Below are 19994 nucleotides of genomic sequence, written 5' to 3'. Positions count from 1 at the left end.
CCATTTCTCCCTTCCTCCCCCCGCCCCCATTCCAACAAAGACATCCTGAAACTTTTGCTATCCTCCTCCTCCTCAAATCTGTCATGGAATTTAAGGGATTTCAGGGGTGGGGGGAAAGGCAGGTAGCGGATTTTCAGTTGAAATTCCGAACCGAAATCTTCTGTGCTTAACAAGCCACACAAGGTTGGTGTTTAACTAATGCAGAATAATTTATCGGTTGCCTATTCTGAGCCTTAATGTGAGGTTCCTGCTGTTCTATGCACTCGCTGCCCCTTTTACGACCAGTCTCATTCCGCTCTTCCCACCAGTTTTGAGAATCTCTTCATAGGAGCTCCTCCAGGAAAAGTGCAGTAGAGGATGTTAAGGGTTGGTCAGCACAGCCAGCCGCCAACAGTTTGAGACTGCATGAACAGAAGAGGGGTGCGCTGGAATTATAGGTGAATATTTTATTTCCCGTTTATCGTGGCTGGAAGTGCTAAATTCTTACCCAAGTTGCCATATGATCAACGGCCAGATCTTGATTATATCTCCCCTTTCTTGGTTTGGTTGTAACTGAAGTCTTGATTCACTCCTTGTTGGGAAGCAGTGGGGAAATGGGGCAAAGTCTTTCCTTCCTCAAACTATGAGAAGAGCAGTTGTGGCAGTGAGGGTGCAAAATGGAGCCAAACACACATGATGGATGAAATGTTCCCATTCTCAAACAGCCATGGCTCTCTGCAAAGTGGGATGAGGCAAATTCCATGCTTCATGTCAGGGCTTTGCACTGGCTCTTTAAATTCAGCATCCCATCCTTTGGTTATGTGTCACCCACTTGATTTCTCTCCAGACTTATTTGTGTGTTGGAAAAAACACTTGCATGTAGACAGCCACTCACTAAAATTGTGACCTTAGGGCATCGTAGTTAAAAACAGATGTGTCCTTGTTCTCCCACATGAGGCTGTTTCAGTATTTAAAGTGAAACTAGTGATGCAGGAAGCAGAAAAATTTATCTGTGAAAAATTGAACTCCAAATATTCATGTTAGCTTTTTCTGAGTAATAAGGCAGCATGAAATTGATCTGAATCCTCAGGGCTTTCTTGGACAGCATTTGAGCCCCTTTCAAAACATTTATTGTAAAATATCTGCTAATTGGAATGCCTAAATCCACTTTAGTCCTTTGGAACAGCTTAGGCGTCTTGTTTTCTCTAGGCAGTTATAAGCAAAGGATACACAAAGAAGGACAGGGATCATTTCTGCAGGAAGGGGACAAATATGATGAGTAATTGAGCTCTTCCCTCCTCCTTTTTGATTTTTCAGTTGGCATAGTGATGGCTCTAGATAACGGTGGCTATTCAGAGCAAGAAGGGCTGGTGCTGCTTTCCCTTCTACGATGCAGTGTGGCCTTCACCTTGGATCTCATCCAAAGTCCATTGAAGTCAATGGAAAGACTCCTGTTGACTTCAAAGGGCTTTGGTTCAGGGCCTGTTGCTGGATGCGGTTGGCTCGGAGCTGGCCTGTTTATTGCTTAAGCCCTATCAGATGCCAGCTGGCTCCAGGTGGACTCCTCTGCCCCACTCAGCTCAGCATGTCTTTTGCTTCACAGATTTTGGTCACAGGGTTTCTCCCTCCCCCAGCTTCGACTGCAGTTGCCCTGTTCTCTTCCGTCTCTCTGTGCTGCCCCCTCTCCCCCCACCGGAATGGCAGCAGGTGTCAGGTTACTAAGGCTGCCGATGCCAGGTGTTCCCATGTCCCAGATGAGATGCTGGGCCCCTGGAACAGCCCACAACGGCATCTGCTGAGCAGGCAGCCAGGACACCCCCTTGGCCTCCCCACTTGCTGCTCCCCCTGCTGGATCCAAGTGAAGAAGAAGGGAACAGGATCAGAAGCGGAAGGGGCCCAATTCTGGCTCAAGGCTCTCCTTGTTCACAGGCATTGGTGACACTCCCCCCTCCCCGACACCTTCATCCAGGTCCCAGTCATCCCATGGAGCCTCCACCCCAGCCCCAAACACCCTCCTGTTTATCTCCAGGAAAAGGTTATGAGGCCAGTTCGCAGTCATTGCCTTCACCTGTGGAAAGAGATGGGTCTTACACTTCATGCTATAGGCGTGTAGGACAGCTCCTGATCTCCACTGACAAGCAGTTCCAGAACCCAGTATTTTCCACGCATATGCTTTGGGCCCCTGGGAGTTTTTCCCTAGGCTCCATCCATGTCTAGATCCCCACTGATCATAATAAGTTGCAGAGCGATAGGTGGTCTCTCTCTGTAGCCAAATTTTAGCCCTCTACATATAGAACATCCCTTTGGGACACTATGGCCCATGCTGTTTTAAACCCCAGGAGTCAGGGAAAGTTACTAACCTGCTATAATGTAGAGAAATACCTTTGCCGAAGTATTTGTCTAAAAAACAGTTTCTATTGGATGCATGAAGATGGGGGTGGAGAGGCAGAGGTGTTGCATACGCCTGCCTCTCCACTAATGAGTCACAGTAGTGAGTAGTAGCTCAGTAGGATGGTGGTGGGTGGGTCATGCCTCACTTCCCATGTGTGAGTACCTATGGCACTAGATCACCTGGGCACAGTGAATATAAGTGCAAGAGAAATATCATATGATACCTAGGATGGGAGGGTTGATCATTCTGTCAATATAAATGATGTTCTCTAAAGTCTGACTCAGCAGTGCGGGGACACCCCTTTACATAGTGCTGAGGGAGTCATAATGCTTTACTGAGCAGGCTGGGAACCAGGAGACCTGGGTTTTATTCCCAGCTCTGCTACTGACTCTCTGTGTGACCTTTGGCAAGTCACTTAGGGTACTCTGAGGTACGGAGAAGCTATCTGTAAAATGGAGATAGTGCTATTTAGCCACCTTTGTAAAGCTCACTTTGAGACCTAAGGGTGAAAAATATTATGTAAATAACTAGAATAATAATAATAATAATAATTATTATTATTATTATTACAGCTTCAATGTAGTGTGCAAATATTAACCATGTTAATGTGAAGCCTGGCAAATCTATTTTCAGTAGGCGGCATTGATTCAAGGCTTGTGGGCTGAGGGAGCTAGTCTCTCTGGGTCAGGATTGGTAACCATGTTTTCCAAATCCTGGTTATTAATCAGTCCCCCCTTCTCCTCCCAACCCTTCCACCCCCACCCCCCCCCCACACTTCTAACCGTCCTCTCGCCCTGCCCCAAATACTCGCCCACACACAGGGGCAGAATTTCCCTAACAGCGCTTGAGTTGATCAGATTCTATTTCAGTTGTTTGGAACTCAGTGTCATGTGGAGGCTTTTCCCCGAGATTTGGGATAACAAATTCCTTTCTGTGAGCTAATTTTTCACACACCTGTCCAAAGCACACTCTGGAGTAGAATAATGCGTCTTTTGTTCAGGGTCTTTCTGTTGGTTTCCTTCTCCACCTCCATTATTTCATTCTTCTTTTGCATAGTAATGCTTTTTTGCCCTTCGTTTGAAGTAAATACCGGGAGTCCCTGGCACTTGAGCAAGAGAAATATGCTTTCAGGCTCTGTTTCTGACGCTGTCTTTGAAGGAGGTTTCACTGTCGGGGGCGCACACTGGAAGGAGGCAGAGGCATATTATAATATGGAAAATCCAAGTCTCATCTGAACCTCTGGGGCACCTTAGGGAGCCCACAAAGCCTGCAGTTGACAGGTTGCCTGTGAATTTTCACATTCACTATGGACCTGTCTGGAATGGGATGTGGGAATGTGAAGGATGCTGCTTTCTGGGCAAGTTGGTTGGCTGTGCATCATCTTAGACGGAGAAGGGGATTTCTTTGGGAGAATGGGGACACCTTCTCTCCCCCAACTGTTTGAAGCTGGCCCTGTGTGTTCCATCAGGCCCTGGGGAATTTCGCTAATTGACTGATTGGTCCAAGTCTGGATAAGGGTTTGGGTTTGGGCTTGTTTCTAATGGGAAGAGAATATGGTTCCAGAGACTTGCCTCTGACCTGCCAGAAATTTTCCCCCCGGAAGAGTGAATTCCATTTTGTAACAGCGAGCTCTGGCTAAGAGGAAAGTAGAGACTGGCAGGATACTGAGGCTTCTGCCTGTACCTGGGGGCCCGTTTACACTACCGCAGCAAAACTATGGCACTGTATAGGGGTTTTCCATCTATGGAGTTAATCCACCTCCCTGAGCAGCGGTAGCTAGGTTGACAGAAGCATTCTTTGGTTGACTTAGCTGCATCTATGCAGGGTTTAGGTTGTCACTCAGGAGGGTGAATTTTACGTAGCTATGTCAATCTAAATTTTAACTGTAGACCAGGCCTCAATCCGGGTTAGGGGGGTAGAGGAGACTTAGGCTTTTGACCCTATCACCCCAAATAAATCCTGCCGGGTGTCTTACTCTTCAGTGTTTGTAACAATTCAGCATCATAATGAGAGCAAACAGGCTTGTGTCAGTGTTGAATAATAACTTGATTTGCTGTGTTTGTGCACATGTTCTGTATTTTGGGAACAGCCTCAGACAATAGCCTGAGGTAGCTGTGCATATATTTACATAGACTTTTTTTTCCCCCCCTAACAGCCCTATTACCGTATTTAAATGCAAGTATGTCTTTTTTAATTGATGTTTTAAAGTAGCTTAGAGTCACTCTCGCCTAGCTGTTCTTTGTTCAGTTTTTCCCCTGGTTACGTGTAGCTGGGATGATAGTACTAGAGTTAGTGGGCTTGTAGTTTGCTGATTTATCTGGAACTCTTTCTCTCTCTGTCTCTCTCTCTAGTTTGTTCTGCTCTCTTCTGCTGTCTCAACTGCTTCTTTAAAGTCGCAGTTGTTTTTCTGTGGTCTCTTCAGTGTGGCACAGAAGCTGTGTTCCCTGACAAGTTTGCCCCGTCTTGGGTCGTCAAAACTAATATCAGCAGCTGGAATTCTGCAAAGACCAGGAACCCTTCAGAGCCTCTTGCTGTCCTTTGCAGCAAGGGCATCTGGTGTTTTTGTTGATCACCTTTTCCCCTGTCTTTGCTTACTTAAAAATAAATAAATCCAGTGTCTCTGGCAGATTTTTTAAAATGAATTAAATTAGAAACCACAGTGTTGCTAGTGCGCAGCCCATTTTTTTGCAGTTTCACAGCATCAGGGTATGGTACCTGAAATTCCTTGATCTGCTGCTGTTTTGCTTTAGAAAGCTGCTTTTTTTTTTTAAATGCATCCAAGTGAAAATTTTTTACTTTATCCCAGCAAACCTGTGTTCTTGAAACAAGGACCTCCCTGTAATTTTGATTACTGTCTTGTCTGTAAATCAGCATATTGCTTTCCTCTTGCAAATAAGCAAAGAATAAAATAAATAAATGTATCCTTACTGTTCTGCAAAACTGATCTGAGCCCTAACAGTTTGAAAGCAAGAAGATATAAACCACATCCTACAAGCTGTCTCTGTGAATTTATTCACTCCAGTATCTTGCCTTTAAAACTTGCAGTGGCTCAGAAGACCTATGCACAGGATAAAAAGGCATCATCAGAGCATGCAGCCATTGAAATTCATTGCAGAGGATTTAGGGCAGGATTTTCAAAAGAAGGCCACAGGTGCTTCAATTTTGCATGCCCAAGTAGGCACACCATAAAGGAACCTGATTTTCAGAGGCTCAGCTCTGTCAGTAAATCAGGCTCTCTTAAGGTTCCTCAAGTCAGACCCCCCCCCCCTTTTGAAAAGAGGACCATAATTGACCATAGTTGCCCCCAAAAGTGCTACAGTATTTTGCCCCTCCCCCTCCCCTTTTTTTGTTTGCTTGATTGATTTGGTTACACCTGCTTTTCATTGGATTTTTCCCTTTACCCTTCTCCTTCTTTCCGTGGCTAGGTTTTCCGGCAGCAGCCTATGGACCAGTAGCAGCAGCAGCGGTGGCGGCAGCAAGAGGATCAGGTAGGGGGGCCGGTGGAAGAGGCTGCTACATGGCATACCCTCAGAATGCAGGGGAAGGTAAAAGCTCTGTTGGCATTCTATGTGGCTGCAGCTGTCCATCATTACTCTGATTTTCCTCACACTTATCCTGGGGACCTGAAAAAAAAAACCACACACACACACTACAAGCAGAGGCCACGAGGCCTGGAGCACCTTACACGAGGTTTACATAAGAACTGGCAAACCCAGGGTAGTGGGGTTTTTTTGGTATCGTTCATTTATTTATTTTTAAATTAAAGATCCTAAAGGACCAAAAAAAAAAAAAGTTTTCATTTCTCATGTGAAGTTTGCACTGGGTTAACAATGCAGCATTTGCTCTCTGCTGTTAATGCTCCAATGGCTGCGAGATCAAACCACACCACCCAGATTTGTGCCCTGAATGATTGCCCCCAGTAAGATATCATGGCAAGGTGTCCTATGGATTTATTTTTAAAAATACCTTTCCTGGCCCCACCTCCCAACAAAATAGTATTCTTTCCCCTGGAACTAGCTGGTTACCAGGATGGTAATTTACTAGCACAGAGCTTCCTGTTAACCTGGAGACAAAAGCCATCTGCTACAGTAGATTAGAAGAGATCCTAAAATGTTCATATATGCACTCAAGATCTGCTTTCCTTTGAACTCTAATTGGGGTGGTACAGCTGTAAATGCTGCCTGAAGTACAGGCAATCAATAAACGTTACCTGGAGCCAAATCAAAGTGGCCCGGCTGAAAGCACATGTATTGTTGGTTTCCAAAGTATCGTTTTTAATTTTCCTGCCATTCAAAGCTTAGTTTTTGTTTCTCAGACTGCTCCTCTTGTTACCTACTGCAAACTGCTGCCTAAGCTTCACGAGAAATGTTAAAGCTTTTCTCTCTGTCCTTCCAAACGCTTTTTTTTCCCCCCTTAAGGGAAATAAATAAATAGTTACCAATTACAGTTATTACCCTAGAATTTCAATGTAGGGAAACATGTGAATTAGCGCTTTGCTTAAGTAATTAAATGTTCAGTACAGTCATGAGTGGGCTGTTAACTTACCAGCACACCCTGTTCTGTGTCTGCATACTATCCTGTGTCTTGATTGTACAGTGGTGACTGAACACATTTTATAAACCCTGAGCAAGAGCAAAGGGTATAGTGATGCCTTCTCAGTAGATTTACCTGCTCTCACAGGTACATTCAACATTTATGTATGATCCTGTGAATTCATCTTACCATTTGTTCTTGCTAATGATGAAGGGACATCTAGGGAGGCAGGGAGTTTTGAGAAAACGTTCTTGCTACCTGGCATTCAACTCCCCAGCCGCTTCAGTGCGGTGTTGCTCAACATTGTACACATAAGACACGCAGCAAAGAATGTTTCCAGCTTACTCACAATTTGATCCTAGAGTAGAGGTTTTCAGTGAGCTGTGTGGAACTTCTACGCTGGTTAGCTAGGCTCTTAAAATAAATAAATAAATAAAAAATAAAAGGAAAAGGAAAAGGAAAAAAAAAAAAAGCTACTGAGGACTAATACCCAAATATGCATTGAGTGAGACCCTAATTCTGTGGAGTCCAAAGTAAGATGTCAGGAGAACTCCGTTCCATGCAAACTGGCACTGCTTGCGGGGCTACAAAGGATCATCTGTACCAGTTTTATTTTGTGGCATGTGGAGAAAGCCTAAGGGGTGACTTGCCAGACAGCTGTGGGAATATTTTTCCTTCTCTTTCTTTCTCCCTCCTCCCTTTCTTTAAAGGGAAGAAAAATTGATTTCACCTATTAATTGAGGAAAATGGACTTAATTGTCACTGTCTCTTCCTCGTGTTTTGCCCTTCAGGTTTTGTTTTAAGTACTAACAGACCTGGTGAGTTGCCCCTTAGCAAGGCGCAGAGGGTTTGGCTAGATTAACGTTGCTTCCATTATTACTATTTTTTTAATCAGAGTGCTTTTGGTTCGCCATTACAGTTGAACTGAGCATCAATCAATTATGTGCCTGAAATCATTTGGGGTTTTTTTAGTGTGGGTTTTTTTTAAATTTTATTATTTTTATTTGAACGTGCAATACGAAACTAAATCTAACCCTAAATTAACACCACCCTTCCTGGCAAGTTTAAAGAGCAGTATGGAGTTTGGAAATGCCTTTCAAGTCTCAAAATTGTATGCATGCCCCAAAACAAACAAACAAAACTCACCCGTAATCTCAAGGAGGAAGAAAGAGATTGTCAAACTTCTTAAACTAGAGGCTGTTTACATTTGTAGTGAAATGTGTTCTATGGAACGATGGTGTTTTATTTGCAGTCATTTCCATCTAAAGAGAGTTGTTGAACAGGGCATCTTGGGCTTGTCACTTTCATACAGCAATGGTAGTGAATTGTATTCAGGAGCAATGGAGTATGATAAATATCATTTTACAGTGTATGGGCCCGATTCATTACAAGAAAAATGTTTTTGCAAATGTGCACAATCCCCTCATATGCTTTTATGATTAAAAATGCAGAATGCAGCATGACTGGCACTCATTGGCTTCCTTTTGTTGTCAGTCTGAGTAAAGTCAAAGAGAACGAATGGACAACAGAAACACGCCCCTCCCCTCCTCCCCCCGTTCCCCACTATTCCACTGCACATTATTGGGGCGGTTCTATTTGTGCTGCCCTGGCATACCTTCTCTGTGAATAAATCAGAGCTCCACTTTCCACTGATGCCAATTCCTTTGAAAATTCAGGCCATGATCCTGAAAACACTTAAGCATGTGCTTAACTTTACTCCCATGAGTAGTTTCATTGATTTCAAGGGGGCTTTTTACAGCAGTAAAGCTAAGCACATACATAAATGTTTGCGGGATCAGAGCTTAAGTGCACTCCCAAAACTTTCATGTTCACTTCAATGCATTTTTTATATAGCTACCTTTTTGGACATGAATCTTGGAACATTTCTAGTGCCAGATTTTTGCGAAGAACTCCGCACCAACAGCTCCCATTCAGACACCTAAACAAAGTGGCAAGATTTACAGAAGTGCTTTGTGCTCAGCAGCTCCCAGCATTCCCAGTAAAAGACTGGCCACTTTATTTAGGGAGTTGAACTCTTTCAAAAATATGGAACATAAGCAAACTAAGATCTGTTCAGCACCCAAAATGCATGCACACTTCCAGGCAAGACTTTGTCTAATGCATTTCTAAAACCCCATCACCGTGTTGTCTGGGCATTGATGACCTCTGTGTAACCTAAGATGGTGTTCTTACATGTACTGTGTAAAATTTGCATGTTTGCTTAATAATCATCAAAGGAATATGCCTAGATTATTTCAGCCTGGGGTGCAGTTAGCTTGCATGTCAGCTGTGTTAATGTCATGAACCTATTTTGGTCAGTAATCATTTTTGTGATTCTGCACATTGTGGGCTTCTGTTTCCTTTTCTCCCTTTTTCTTTCTTTTTTTAAATTTTTTTGTCATATTTCTGCTTGTGGGAATACAACCACCAATTACTATTATTAGATGGAATAAGGTCTGATACCAATTGCAACAGTAACTCCTGTGATCAGTAGAAAGGGACATTTCCCTGTGTTTGTGTTCAGTGTCATTCATAAATTCACACTTGCTAAACTCTTCTCCCAGACTGGGAGGTTTATGCTTTGATGCGTCCCTTTATAAATCACGCACCCAACCAACAGCCCCATGTAGAAGCAATGGGTGAAATTTTTCTAAACTGACTTAGATTTAGCCACACAGTTTCCCATTCACTTCCGTGGGACCTGTGTGGCTAAATCCTCTAGTTGGCTTTGATAACCTCATCCCTCCTTGTATTTTTTTTTAATGAATTGGGACCTGGGCCATGTAAAATTAGCAAGCTTGAAAGTCTGAATGCTGCAAACTCCTCCTAGACAATTTCACTATCAGTGTCACGTTTCTTTTAATTTCACCTGGCATATTTTGAGCGCAATCATTTTTGTCTTGTAAGTGCTGTTTAAAAAAAAGGGAAAACAGAGGGATAGAAAACATTTTTATCTTACACTTGGGAGGGGGGATTAATTTGGAAGAAAAAAACCCCCCAAAACGGAAAACAAAATAAAATTTGGCAGAAAGTTGTTGGGTTTCCCCCCCCCCCCCCCACCAGATAGTCTTAGTGTGTTCCCCAGCTTCTTAGTGTTAACTATTCCTCCCTGATGAGTGGAGAATAAAATAATAATACAACAGACCTGATTCTTCACTGCTTGACGGTGCAGTCATTCAAAGTGGGGGCAAAAACATAAGCAAATCAGAAGGGCAACATTTTACACCCACTCTGCCCAGTATAAACGATGACAAGAGGTATAAAGCAGAGAAGGCTCAGGACTCTCTTGTGGTTTGAAGCTAAGGACATATACCTCTTTCCCCCCTCCCCCAACCCTTAACACCTTGCCAGTCTCCAACTGCAAATGCTGCCTTTGATCCCTGAGCCCCCAACAACCCCTTACTGTACTTTATACTTGCCAGCTATAACAAATCTAGTAACGTGAGCTACTGACCTTGATGGTGAGTGTGAGCAGTTATGTTTTTGTTGTTTTCTCTCTTGCTTGGTTGGGGCTGCTGTGAGAGAGGGTGTCTCTGAGGCATTCTTTCCGGCCTCTCTTACACTCGGACGTGCACACCTCCTCTCAAACACTCTTCTGAGCGCGCTCAGCGGGAAGGTTTGTCCACACCTATTAATCCTCTCTCAGTGTCCAGCTTCTTGTTAGTAGCAGCTGGTTGCATGTTTTTTGCTTGTTCAGATGAAACGGTTCAAGAAACAACTCATATCAACTCTTGAGAAATGTCTCTTTTTTTTTTTGTACACTTTCTTTTTATGTTTTTATTAATTTCCCTTACTTAAAAAAAAAACAAAACACCTGTCGTACCGTAAAACATTTCACATCTCCCCTTGCCTGTTCTTAGAGTGTATGTATCTGTGGGACTGAACTAAATGCATGCACTGTAGTAGTCGTCCTGGTAGCAGTAGATGTAGTTGTAGAACATGCATTGTTGAGTTGATATAGATATCATCAACTTGAAATAGTGTGTCCGTCAAAAGCATAGCATTGGTTTGATTGGAAGAGTAGGGCTGTCAAGAAACCAGTGTACTCCTAAAGGCTTGGATCCATAGTACTGTATTTGTTAAACCCCATTATCTGAATTTATAAACTGAACATGGCTGTAGCTAACCTACATCCTTTCCCACCACAAGAACTCACACATACTCTTATGTTGATAGTAAATTTACCTTATTTTTCAAATTAAAAATCCTGGGAATTAGATCTTTGAATATAAATATGTTCTGTTGTTTTAGTTTGTATTAGAAAATTAAGGTTTTGTTTTAAATCATTTGTAATCATGATTTCCTCATTAATCCCTCAACTGTCTGCATTAGCCCATAGAATCATTCTTTGCAGGTCTTAAATTGTTTGTGCAAAATGCAAACCACCCCATAAGATAGCTAAATAATATAATGTATGTAAAACAGCTTTCTACCAGACTCTCCTGAGACACAAGGGAATTGTTTTTAGGTCATAAACCTCAAATCTTGTTATGCAACAGACTCTGTGCTAGTCATGGTTTGTATTCATTGCCATGTCGCTGGGCTTAAGGGAACATTTTTAAATTAAGATTTAACATTTCATAAATACCAGCATTAGGAGAAAAAGACAAGTTCATCATCTTTGCCATTGAGCCAACAAATGTCTTTGCTTTTTGCACCCAGTTTTATGCACTTAACTTTTTTAATTGTTTTCAAAATGAATCAGCAGTGAATAGATTTAACAGCTAGTAATTCAAGTCCTGAATTACACTTTTTTTTCATTTTAGTTTGTTGTTTGTCAGAAAATGTCCTGCTGGGAGTAGAAAAATTCCCCTACAGTGCTCATACTCCCCCCATCTCCCTCCAATAGAATTAGGAGCTCTTCCTGTGGCCTAAATGTTAGTTTTGAGCACATTCATAGCCTACAGAGTGTGTTCAATGTAGTCTTCAGGACACTTATCTCAGCAAATGTTATTGAAAGAAACAAAGTATCTGGAATGTGCTTTCCAGATGCAATTAAGAATCTGTATTTGCTCCTTACCTCTGATAGAGCAAAATAAATTAGCCAAAGAACTTTTTGGATGTAGTTGACACAATCACAATCCTATAGACATCTGTACTGTCTGCTGGATGCATGGTGCACAAGATTTCCCTTTTTGCTAGTGAAGAGTTGCAACACTTATACATCAAAGGGAGAGACGGGAATAATTTACCCCATAGATTTCAATCTGTTGCAGAGATGTGGGGACCCACTGTTTAATGTGCAAGACATGGTGAAATGAGGAATGTATCTAAAAGTTAGCTGAGCGGCAAATTGCAGAGGGTGTAGAAATCCATGTCTTACACTTAAATAAGGTGCACTAAAAATATTTAGTCTTGTCATTAAGCACTGATTGTGTTAGCAAATTATAGTAATAAAATAGTGGGACAACAGTTGGTCTGTGTGCGTGGAATGAGGGAAATCTAGATCAACATGCCGAAATGTCATAAGGACCAACAGCTGAACAATCTAATGATGAACCAACTTGGAATTTAAACTGCCGATTTAGGATATTTTCCTTTGGTGTGACAGCTCAAATGGACTGCACTCCTTTTTTTATTTTACTATATAAAAATACATAAAATTTAATCCAAGCCATGTAATCTGAAAAACCAGAATTTAACAAGCAGACCACCTGGGAAAAGGAAGCAGGCTGAAATTTCTCACTCCACTGGAACATCCAGTAATTACTTGACAGAGGCTGGCAACTGGAACACTCTGCAGAGTTGATGCATCTAAAAATTAGCAGCTGGTCAAGATTTTTATCCTTTGCTCATCTTTATAATATTAAGGCTGCGTCTGAAAATGTTGCTCTGAGAAGAAGGCATGAAATGGAAGAACCCCAACCATTTTGTACCTACATAATGTGTGTCCTTGCTGTAGGACTCCTCCATTCCCAGTAGGTTAAATGAGCTCTTCTATCTTGTGGATTAATCAGTTGAATGCAAACAAAAGGAAAATGTCTCCTGTTATAGGAATAGAAGTAAAAGAAACCAAACTCTGCTGAATAAGCACGTCTGAAGCGGAAATACTCCATTTTCTTCTAAGCATGTGCAACATGGCTGTAGAGATGAGGTCGTGCATTTCCTTGAGAGGTGTTTTTTCGGCCTTGTTAGTGACACCTCTCTTCTCCTCGCTATTTTATGTGCTCTGCAATTACTTCCCTGAAGGACGCGGGGTTGTTTTGTTTAGTTTTTTAAAAAGGGAATTAAAGCAGAATCATTTCTATTACAGGTCTAAAGTCATACGTTGATCCAAGATAATTTCAAAGCCATTATAGAAAACATATTCCTAGAAGTGCCTTCCAGGGCTCAAACCCCACAAAATACCTGTTTATATTATTTTATTGTTGGAAACGTTTTATTTATCCTTGAGGGACTGAACCTCTTACGGAGCCATATAAAAATTTCAGCACATTTAAAATAATCTGCTGCTGTGCCAGGCACTGAACTTGGTTATAGTCATTTTACAGGGCTCCTGCTTGAAGTCTATTGTGGTTAAAATACATCAGCTTTAATCAATAACTTTGTTATAGAAAACCCTGTGCACTTGATAAATCATCTCCAGGGCAATTAGTGACCAGCTCTGAAGTACAGACTTAAGTACAGCATGAGTTAATCTTTAATGAATATAGTAGCTAATTTTTAATGGTTTTTTCAGTCAGCGGAATTATTCTCAAGGGGAAAACAGTTGTCCACAGAGATCATTCCGGCTACCAGGATGCCTCTCTTGACACATACCAAGTGGTGGCTCCAGTGGTATTGTGATCCAAACAGGCTAATCATGCATTCAGGAAAATGTTTCCATTTCAGAGCACTGAAAGTTTTACGCTTGACAAGTAGATTTGACTCTATTCTAGCGAAGTGCTGGAACAGCCAGTTAATGTCATTCAGAATTTTTTTAGGGACAAAGCTCCTGGTTGTTGGAATGCAGCTTTATTTTACATGATGTAACGAGCCCTTACATGAGTTATCAGTAAGGTTTGAAACCAATCAGGCCCCAATTCAGGAAAGTGTTTAAGTATGTGCCTAAATTTAAGCATGTGAATAGTCCAGTTGATTTCAATGGAACTAGTTACATGTTTAAAGTTAAGCACCTGCTTAAGAATCTTGCTGAATCACAACCCAACAGGGCAGTACAAATTGAGCGTGTTACCTTCTATGCAGAGTAGCTGCTAAAGGTGCAAACCACACACATTTTACAAGCTTTTACACTAGTATTTTCAAATAATTTGACCCAAAACGCAGGAGAAAGTTAAATACAGTGAGTACAGAGACAATCTTTTTCTCTCCCCCCCCCCTTTCTATTTGAGATACAGGCAAGTAAAAAAGGATACAGAGGTCTTTTCACTACAGCAAACTTTTGTATCCATCTGACTTGGCATTAACTTGAAGGGATAATAAAAGCCAGGGAAAGTAGAATTGAACGTTGGATATACGGACCTTCACTATTGGGTGGAAAAAAAGTCAGACAGCAAGTTCATTTGAGTGTTGTTTGGTAATTGCAGCAAAGGATCAGAACCAAGAGCTGTATTCCTCTGAATCAATGTGTGACTATCTGCAAGTCACTTCAGGGTTCTGTGCCTCAGTTTTCCTCTCTGTACAATGGGGGGAACATTACCTATCGGGGGGGGGGGAGATACAATTAGCATAGCCACAGCACTTTGTGGGAAAGTACCACATGAGCGCAAAGGATTATTGTTATACCCTGACTGTACTCAGATGGTTTCCATTTTTCTTTCAAAATCTCTTTAGGTCTCCATTGACTCTTCCCTAAGGGCTGTGTCTCAAGTGTCATGGCAAACAATGATTGCCTTAAAGGTGGCCTAATGATGGCTCCTATGTGGTCACTGCTAATGTTTTGCCCTTATGCTACAGAGATTCCCAGTGCCTTCAATGGGTGCTGGATAAGGTCTGTAGGTAGGAGATTCATTTCCTCTAATGTCAATGGCAGCATTCACATGGAACAGTTCAGAAACCTCTGAGCATTATAAGGCTAGAAAAACTCCTCCTGGTGTCCTAGAATAACATCAGTGTGCTCTTTCTTGTTAGGCATCATTGTTCAGAGTATATAACACCCCACCTCTACCATCCCCCCATCTATGTCCTCTCGCTGTCTTTTTTGCTCATAGAAAACTGCAGCTACGACCTGTGGTACCAAGGACAAAATACTATGTGGGCAACTTGCCTGGAAAACATGCAGCATCTAAGGGCAAAATCTGATTCCTACTCAATTTAGTGCAGAGCTGTTTGATCGCATGGTGCTGGTGTCTCCTTACTTCCAGTTGCAGAATAGCATTAAAGGGGGAAGCCTAGAATACTTTCCTAATACCGTGTTACTTTTCCAACTAAACAAATGCAGACATGAATAGAATGGGAGGCTTTCCAAGAGCTGATTTCTCTGTTAAAATGCAGACTGCGCTATGAAGGAGTTTCAGAACCTCTGGCTTAATTGGATGGACTGGTCTCTCTTAGCTTCACTCTTGGAATGACTTTTTCTTTTGCTTATCTGTCAGTGAAGTTGCCTCACCCATAATTGCTTAATATCATATACATGTTTGGCTAGTTAATTCTAATCAGTTTAATACCTGTGTCTTGTGTAAACTCCTGCTAGAAGATGATCTTCCATAGAACGAGGATGGGTTTTTTTCCTTTCCCTTTTCTGTACAGTCCTGCATGTTTCCATACAGTGATCCATAGGTAGGTGTGTGTATGAAGGAGATGCTTTAGGAGCAGAATGTGAATTACTACTGTGAATTAAAATATTCAGTAAAATGAAGTCCCAGTTTTGTTTTAATTTGGCTCTTCCACTGCCTGTTATTGTACAAAAGGCTTCAATTTAAAATTAACAGAAATGATAGCCGGTTAATGTGTTACAGTGGGAGGCCGAAGTTTCTGTTGCCATGGTGATGGAGTTCGGCTCATTTGTTTTGTAGATGAGTAATTACTACGCAATTAGAGTAGGCTAAAAATAAAGGGGCCCTTTGTTCCCAGTTACTCATTAATATTAATAAAAGGTCTGTCCAGACTGTGATAAACAATTAATGCAAATGTGGTTGCCCATGGTATAAGTAGCAACAGATTTCTTATCCTCCAATAAGAAGTGATCATGCCAGAGAGGTTTGCTCTTCCCTCACTTTAAATAGCAAAATTATTAGTAAATAATTTCATGTGAGAGCAAGATCACAGGTAAAAAACTTTCCCTGTTTGCCTCTTGGTAGGATGTCAGTAAAGGGTAAGACATGGACAGGCATGTGCAAGTCTGTTAGGACTTTCTCCTCAAAATCTGAGGTGGGTCAGATCCTGCAATGTGCTGAGCACACTCAACATCCACTGAAATCGATGGGAACTCAGGGTTCTCAGCACTTCACAGGATTCAACCTCAGGTCCTGGTTCTGCAAACGTTTGCTTGTGTCACTTGACATCCACAGGTAGTGGGGCGAACCACAGCCACTTTCCGAAGCATTTTTCAGGATTGGAGTCTAAGTCCGCCACTTTAAAAGAGCATAGAGGCTGGAGGAGCACTGAGAGTTGATTTGGGAGGGCCAAGAAAGTAATCTGGTATGAGATTTGCAAGTGTCTCAAGGGAAGTTACTTTCAAAGGGAGTTGGGTTCCTAACTCCCTTAGGCACATTAGAAAACGCCAGCTCTGAAGCCAAAGGGTTGAAATTAGAAAAGAGCCATTTACCTTATCTCATGATAAACACTTCATTGCAGTACTATGTTAGAAGGAGAGGAAAACTTCATCATGTATCACAGCCATGTCAATATTAGGTGTCGTGTCCCCAAACCCCCCTTGGGCTAGGTGCTGTACAAACACCGAAATGCTCTCTGCCCCCAAAGAGTTTACAACCTAAATAAACTAAAATCTGAGTCAATTTCTTTTGAAATGTAAAGGCATTACAGTTATCCAAAGCAGGGGGAGGGGCAGTGGTGGGAAAGGGAGGAGAGTGAGGAAGGTGCAGTAGAAGTGAAAGAAAACAGTCCTGAGCATTTAGCGTAAAGTATCTAAAGTGTTACAATACGTTAGATTTTAAATTAACTTTAAATTCCAGTACCATTAGATTGATACCTGTTTGTAAAATGACTGAAAAGTCAGAATTTATTCACATATAGTATTTATATAAATTATTATTGTTTGGCTGCCTTGGCTTAACTGATAAGACATGCAAGTGTGTGCTGTGGACCTATTTTGGTGCAGTCTGTGGACAGTAATGAAATGATTTGGTGATGATGATGCAAGCTACGTGCCAGATTGAACTCCCCATGTGCTCAGAACCTTTGGCAAGGGAGGCCTTGTGTTGGAGATGTGGCTTTCTAGTCTGGTTTGGAGGCTTTGAGTCAGCTGTCAAACTGACGGTGCATGGGCCCCATCCCTTTTGTTATTTGTGCTGCTCCTTGGAAGCGCCAGAGGAAAGACAAAAAGCGTTCTGGGCTGCTGTTTCCTGGAGTCCCTCTCTGCTCAGATGTGGCATCACTTCAGAAGAGGGGAAAGGACGGTGTGGCAACTTTGGGTGGGGGAGAGCGTGTTTCCACAAATTAAACGTGCATCATACAGTCTGATCAACCAACCTGCCACATGCTAAATAGTGGTGGTTGTAGCTAGAATAGGCTCTTTTGAGCAGCTTCCAGCACTGGCCGCCATGATGCTAGCAGTAGTTTACAGGACACTGGCATTTTTATCACTTGGTAACCCTCCTCAGCTCAGAGCAGATATAGATGAGACTGGGCCAGCAGCCACCTGAGCCCTGTCACTCCTACCAGTGGGAGATTCTCCCTCCCCCCGCCCCAAAAGAAGTGTAAACAAGGCCTAAGTACTCTCAATCCTTGTGTTTATTTTGTTGGCACTCACCCAAGCTGCAGCTCTGTCCTCCATCCTGTCCCTTTGAAGTGTCACAGCTGCGCAGCCAGCATTCTGGGCTGTCTCCCTTCTCCTTATCATGCAAAATGTCTGCCTAGCCAGGTTTGCATCCTCAGCCCCTTGTAAGCCTGCAGAACCACTCACCAGTGCGTGCATCCAAGCCACAGACATCACTGGCCTCATCACTCGACGGTAGCCTAACCAAGTGACGTCATCCAGCCTGGAGATTAGATGAGGTCTCAGACTAGGGTGCAAGATTTTCCAACAGGGAAAATGGCATAAAAATGGCATTTGCATCCCTCCCAAACTGTTTAACTAAGGGAGGAGAATGTAGCACAGCCTTTGTAAGGTTGACATTTGTTTGTTGTTAAGGATCTAATTAGAAACATGAGAGGGAGCTGAATGGCTGCTTGCTCGGCTAATTAGCGACATGCACGAAGACCACTTTGAACTTCAAGGACACAAAGCTATTAGCGCTTACATCAAAAATGGATTAAACTTCTGTGCTTTTATAATGATTAAAGATGAGCCGCTTGAGTGGAAATCCTTTTGTAAAGGCTGCGACAAGAGCTGGCTCCGTGATTGCAGTTTCTACAAGTGAAGCTTTGCATGGCCTCTGTGTAGTACTCTGGCCCCATGTGAGAGTGACACCATTAACTTGCAATATGGAAAATGTGATTAGGCAATAAATATTGATCGTTTGCAAAAAATTACGGTTAAGCTGAGAAACGTATTTATTTCTTGTGGCACGTAATTACGGGACTCAGAAGAGACAGGCTTGAATAGATTGTATTTTGTGTCTTCTTGCAAATCAGTGCACGTCAAGTATTTTTAATACTCCAACATCATTCTAACAGGCCCATATCCAAGCTAGGGCTTGAAACAGGCTAACAACAGCGGTGTTCATCAGTAGTTGCTGCGAGTACAGTTACAGAGAGACTTTTATACCACCTATTCTTGTTGCAACCGTGGATTTACCCCCCTCTTACAGCCATTTTACTGTGACGTCACTGACTGGTTCTGTGCCCTGACTCTCTACTAACACCGCATAGTCTCGGCTATGCAGTGCATCTGCACTTCACTTGGCTTGGCTTGTGCTCAGTTTAGGGAACGGGCAAAGTTCCATCTCTTCTACACCAAAAGAAATGTGTTGGAAAAGAGTCGGGGGCCGTCATGTTGTAACTGGGTCCCTGTCTGTAGTTGTAATTGTCATGTAGATAGGTTCCGGTTAGTTTATATGTGGTTTTTGAACATGGTTTGGATCATTATTAGGTGTGGATTGGAGCAGTGTTAATGCTTATAACTGTGCCTGCAGTGTGGATAGGGTTTAGGAGCATACCATTCCTTTGACGCTTTGTTCAGACCTCGCTCAAGCTGCTATGTCTAATAACCCCTACACCACATGCTACCATTTTGCTGTTATCCCTGCAAGATGCTGATGTGAAAGCTACTGCCAAAGGGACTGCAGGGAGAGGACAACCCCTAACCTGTGATTGCAGATAGAAAATAACATACAAATGGTACCTTGTTACTGCAGATATCAGCTCCTTTAATGTCTTCTGGATGCATAGCTGCTTATTTTACTGTCAAACGCAAGGTTTTAGTGTAAGGCCAGTACAGCTGCAGAGGAGAGACAGCTAGGTCCCACTCTATCTCAAACCCGACCAGCACAGCTCTGATGGTAGAACCCATGTTGGTAGTGACATATGAGGCAGACAGAACAAAGTTTGATTTTCGAAGGTCAGGACTGAACTTTCTGACAGAAAAATATCACTGGCTTTCAGTTATGAACTAGGGGACTTGTCTGGTGTGGGGGATCCTGCAGAAGGGTGTTTGCTTTTTAAGCATACTGAGAAGAGGCTGAATAGATTTGCTGCAACTTGTAAATCTCCACCCTAGAGTTGTTGAACGGAATCTATTATATTTGTCAGACTGTTTGCTCTTCCGTCTTATGCATCTTCTGACTGGTTATCTGTGAGATTCTGGGTATAATGTTGTGACCCTCCAGCATACCTGTATGTAGAATCATAGATTGTCAGGGTTGGAAGGGACCTCAGGAGGTCATCTCGTCCAACCCCCTGCTCAAAGCAGGACCAATCCTCAATTTTTGCCCCAGATCCGTAAATAGCCCCCTCAAGGACTGAACTCACAACCTTGGGTTTAGCAGGCCAATGCTCAAACCACTGAGCTATCCCTCAGTAGCAATCTTGT

General features: G+C 42.5%; 1 protein-coding gene and 1 long non-coding RNA gene across 19 annotated transcripts in view; one reads left to right on the top strand and one right to left on the bottom strand.

Moving 5' to 3' along the window:
- Positions 1-19994, top strand: part of MSI2 (musashi RNA binding protein 2) — a 378049-nt gene that overhangs the window by 336933 nt on the left and 21122 nt on the right. For 7 of the 18 annotated variants that reach the window (XM_084651249.1, XM_084651251.1, XM_084651240.1 and 4 more), the window contains one exon: positions 5797-5916. The exons of 1 other annotated variant lie outside the window; for it this stretch is intronic. In XM_084651249.1, the coding sequence (XP_084507375.1) occupies positions 5797-5916 (120 nt within the window). Of the gene's footprint in view, positions 1-4526; positions 4551-5796; positions 5917-19994 lie in introns of all 18 variants that reach the window. 10 more of the 18 variants (XM_084651254.1, XM_084651256.1, XM_084651243.1 and 7 more) reach the window with 3 other exon arrangements.
- Positions 5361-5893, bottom strand: LOC311532633. Its single transcript, XR_014714420.1, has 2 exons — positions 5773-5893; positions 5361-5429 (listed from the first exon to the last, which is right to left on the bottom strand). It is a non-coding gene; the product is annotated as an uncharacterized lncRNA (long non-coding RNA).

Source organism: Lepidochelys olivacea (assembly GCF_965140295.1).
Source record: "Lepidochelys olivacea isolate rLepOli2 genome assembly, chromosome: 17".
Lineage (NCBI taxonomy): Eukaryota > Metazoa > Chordata > Testudines > Cheloniidae > Lepidochelys > Lepidochelys olivacea.
The sequence above is the reverse complement of the archived record's forward strand: the minus strand, read 5'-3'. Positions and strand labels throughout refer to the sequence as shown.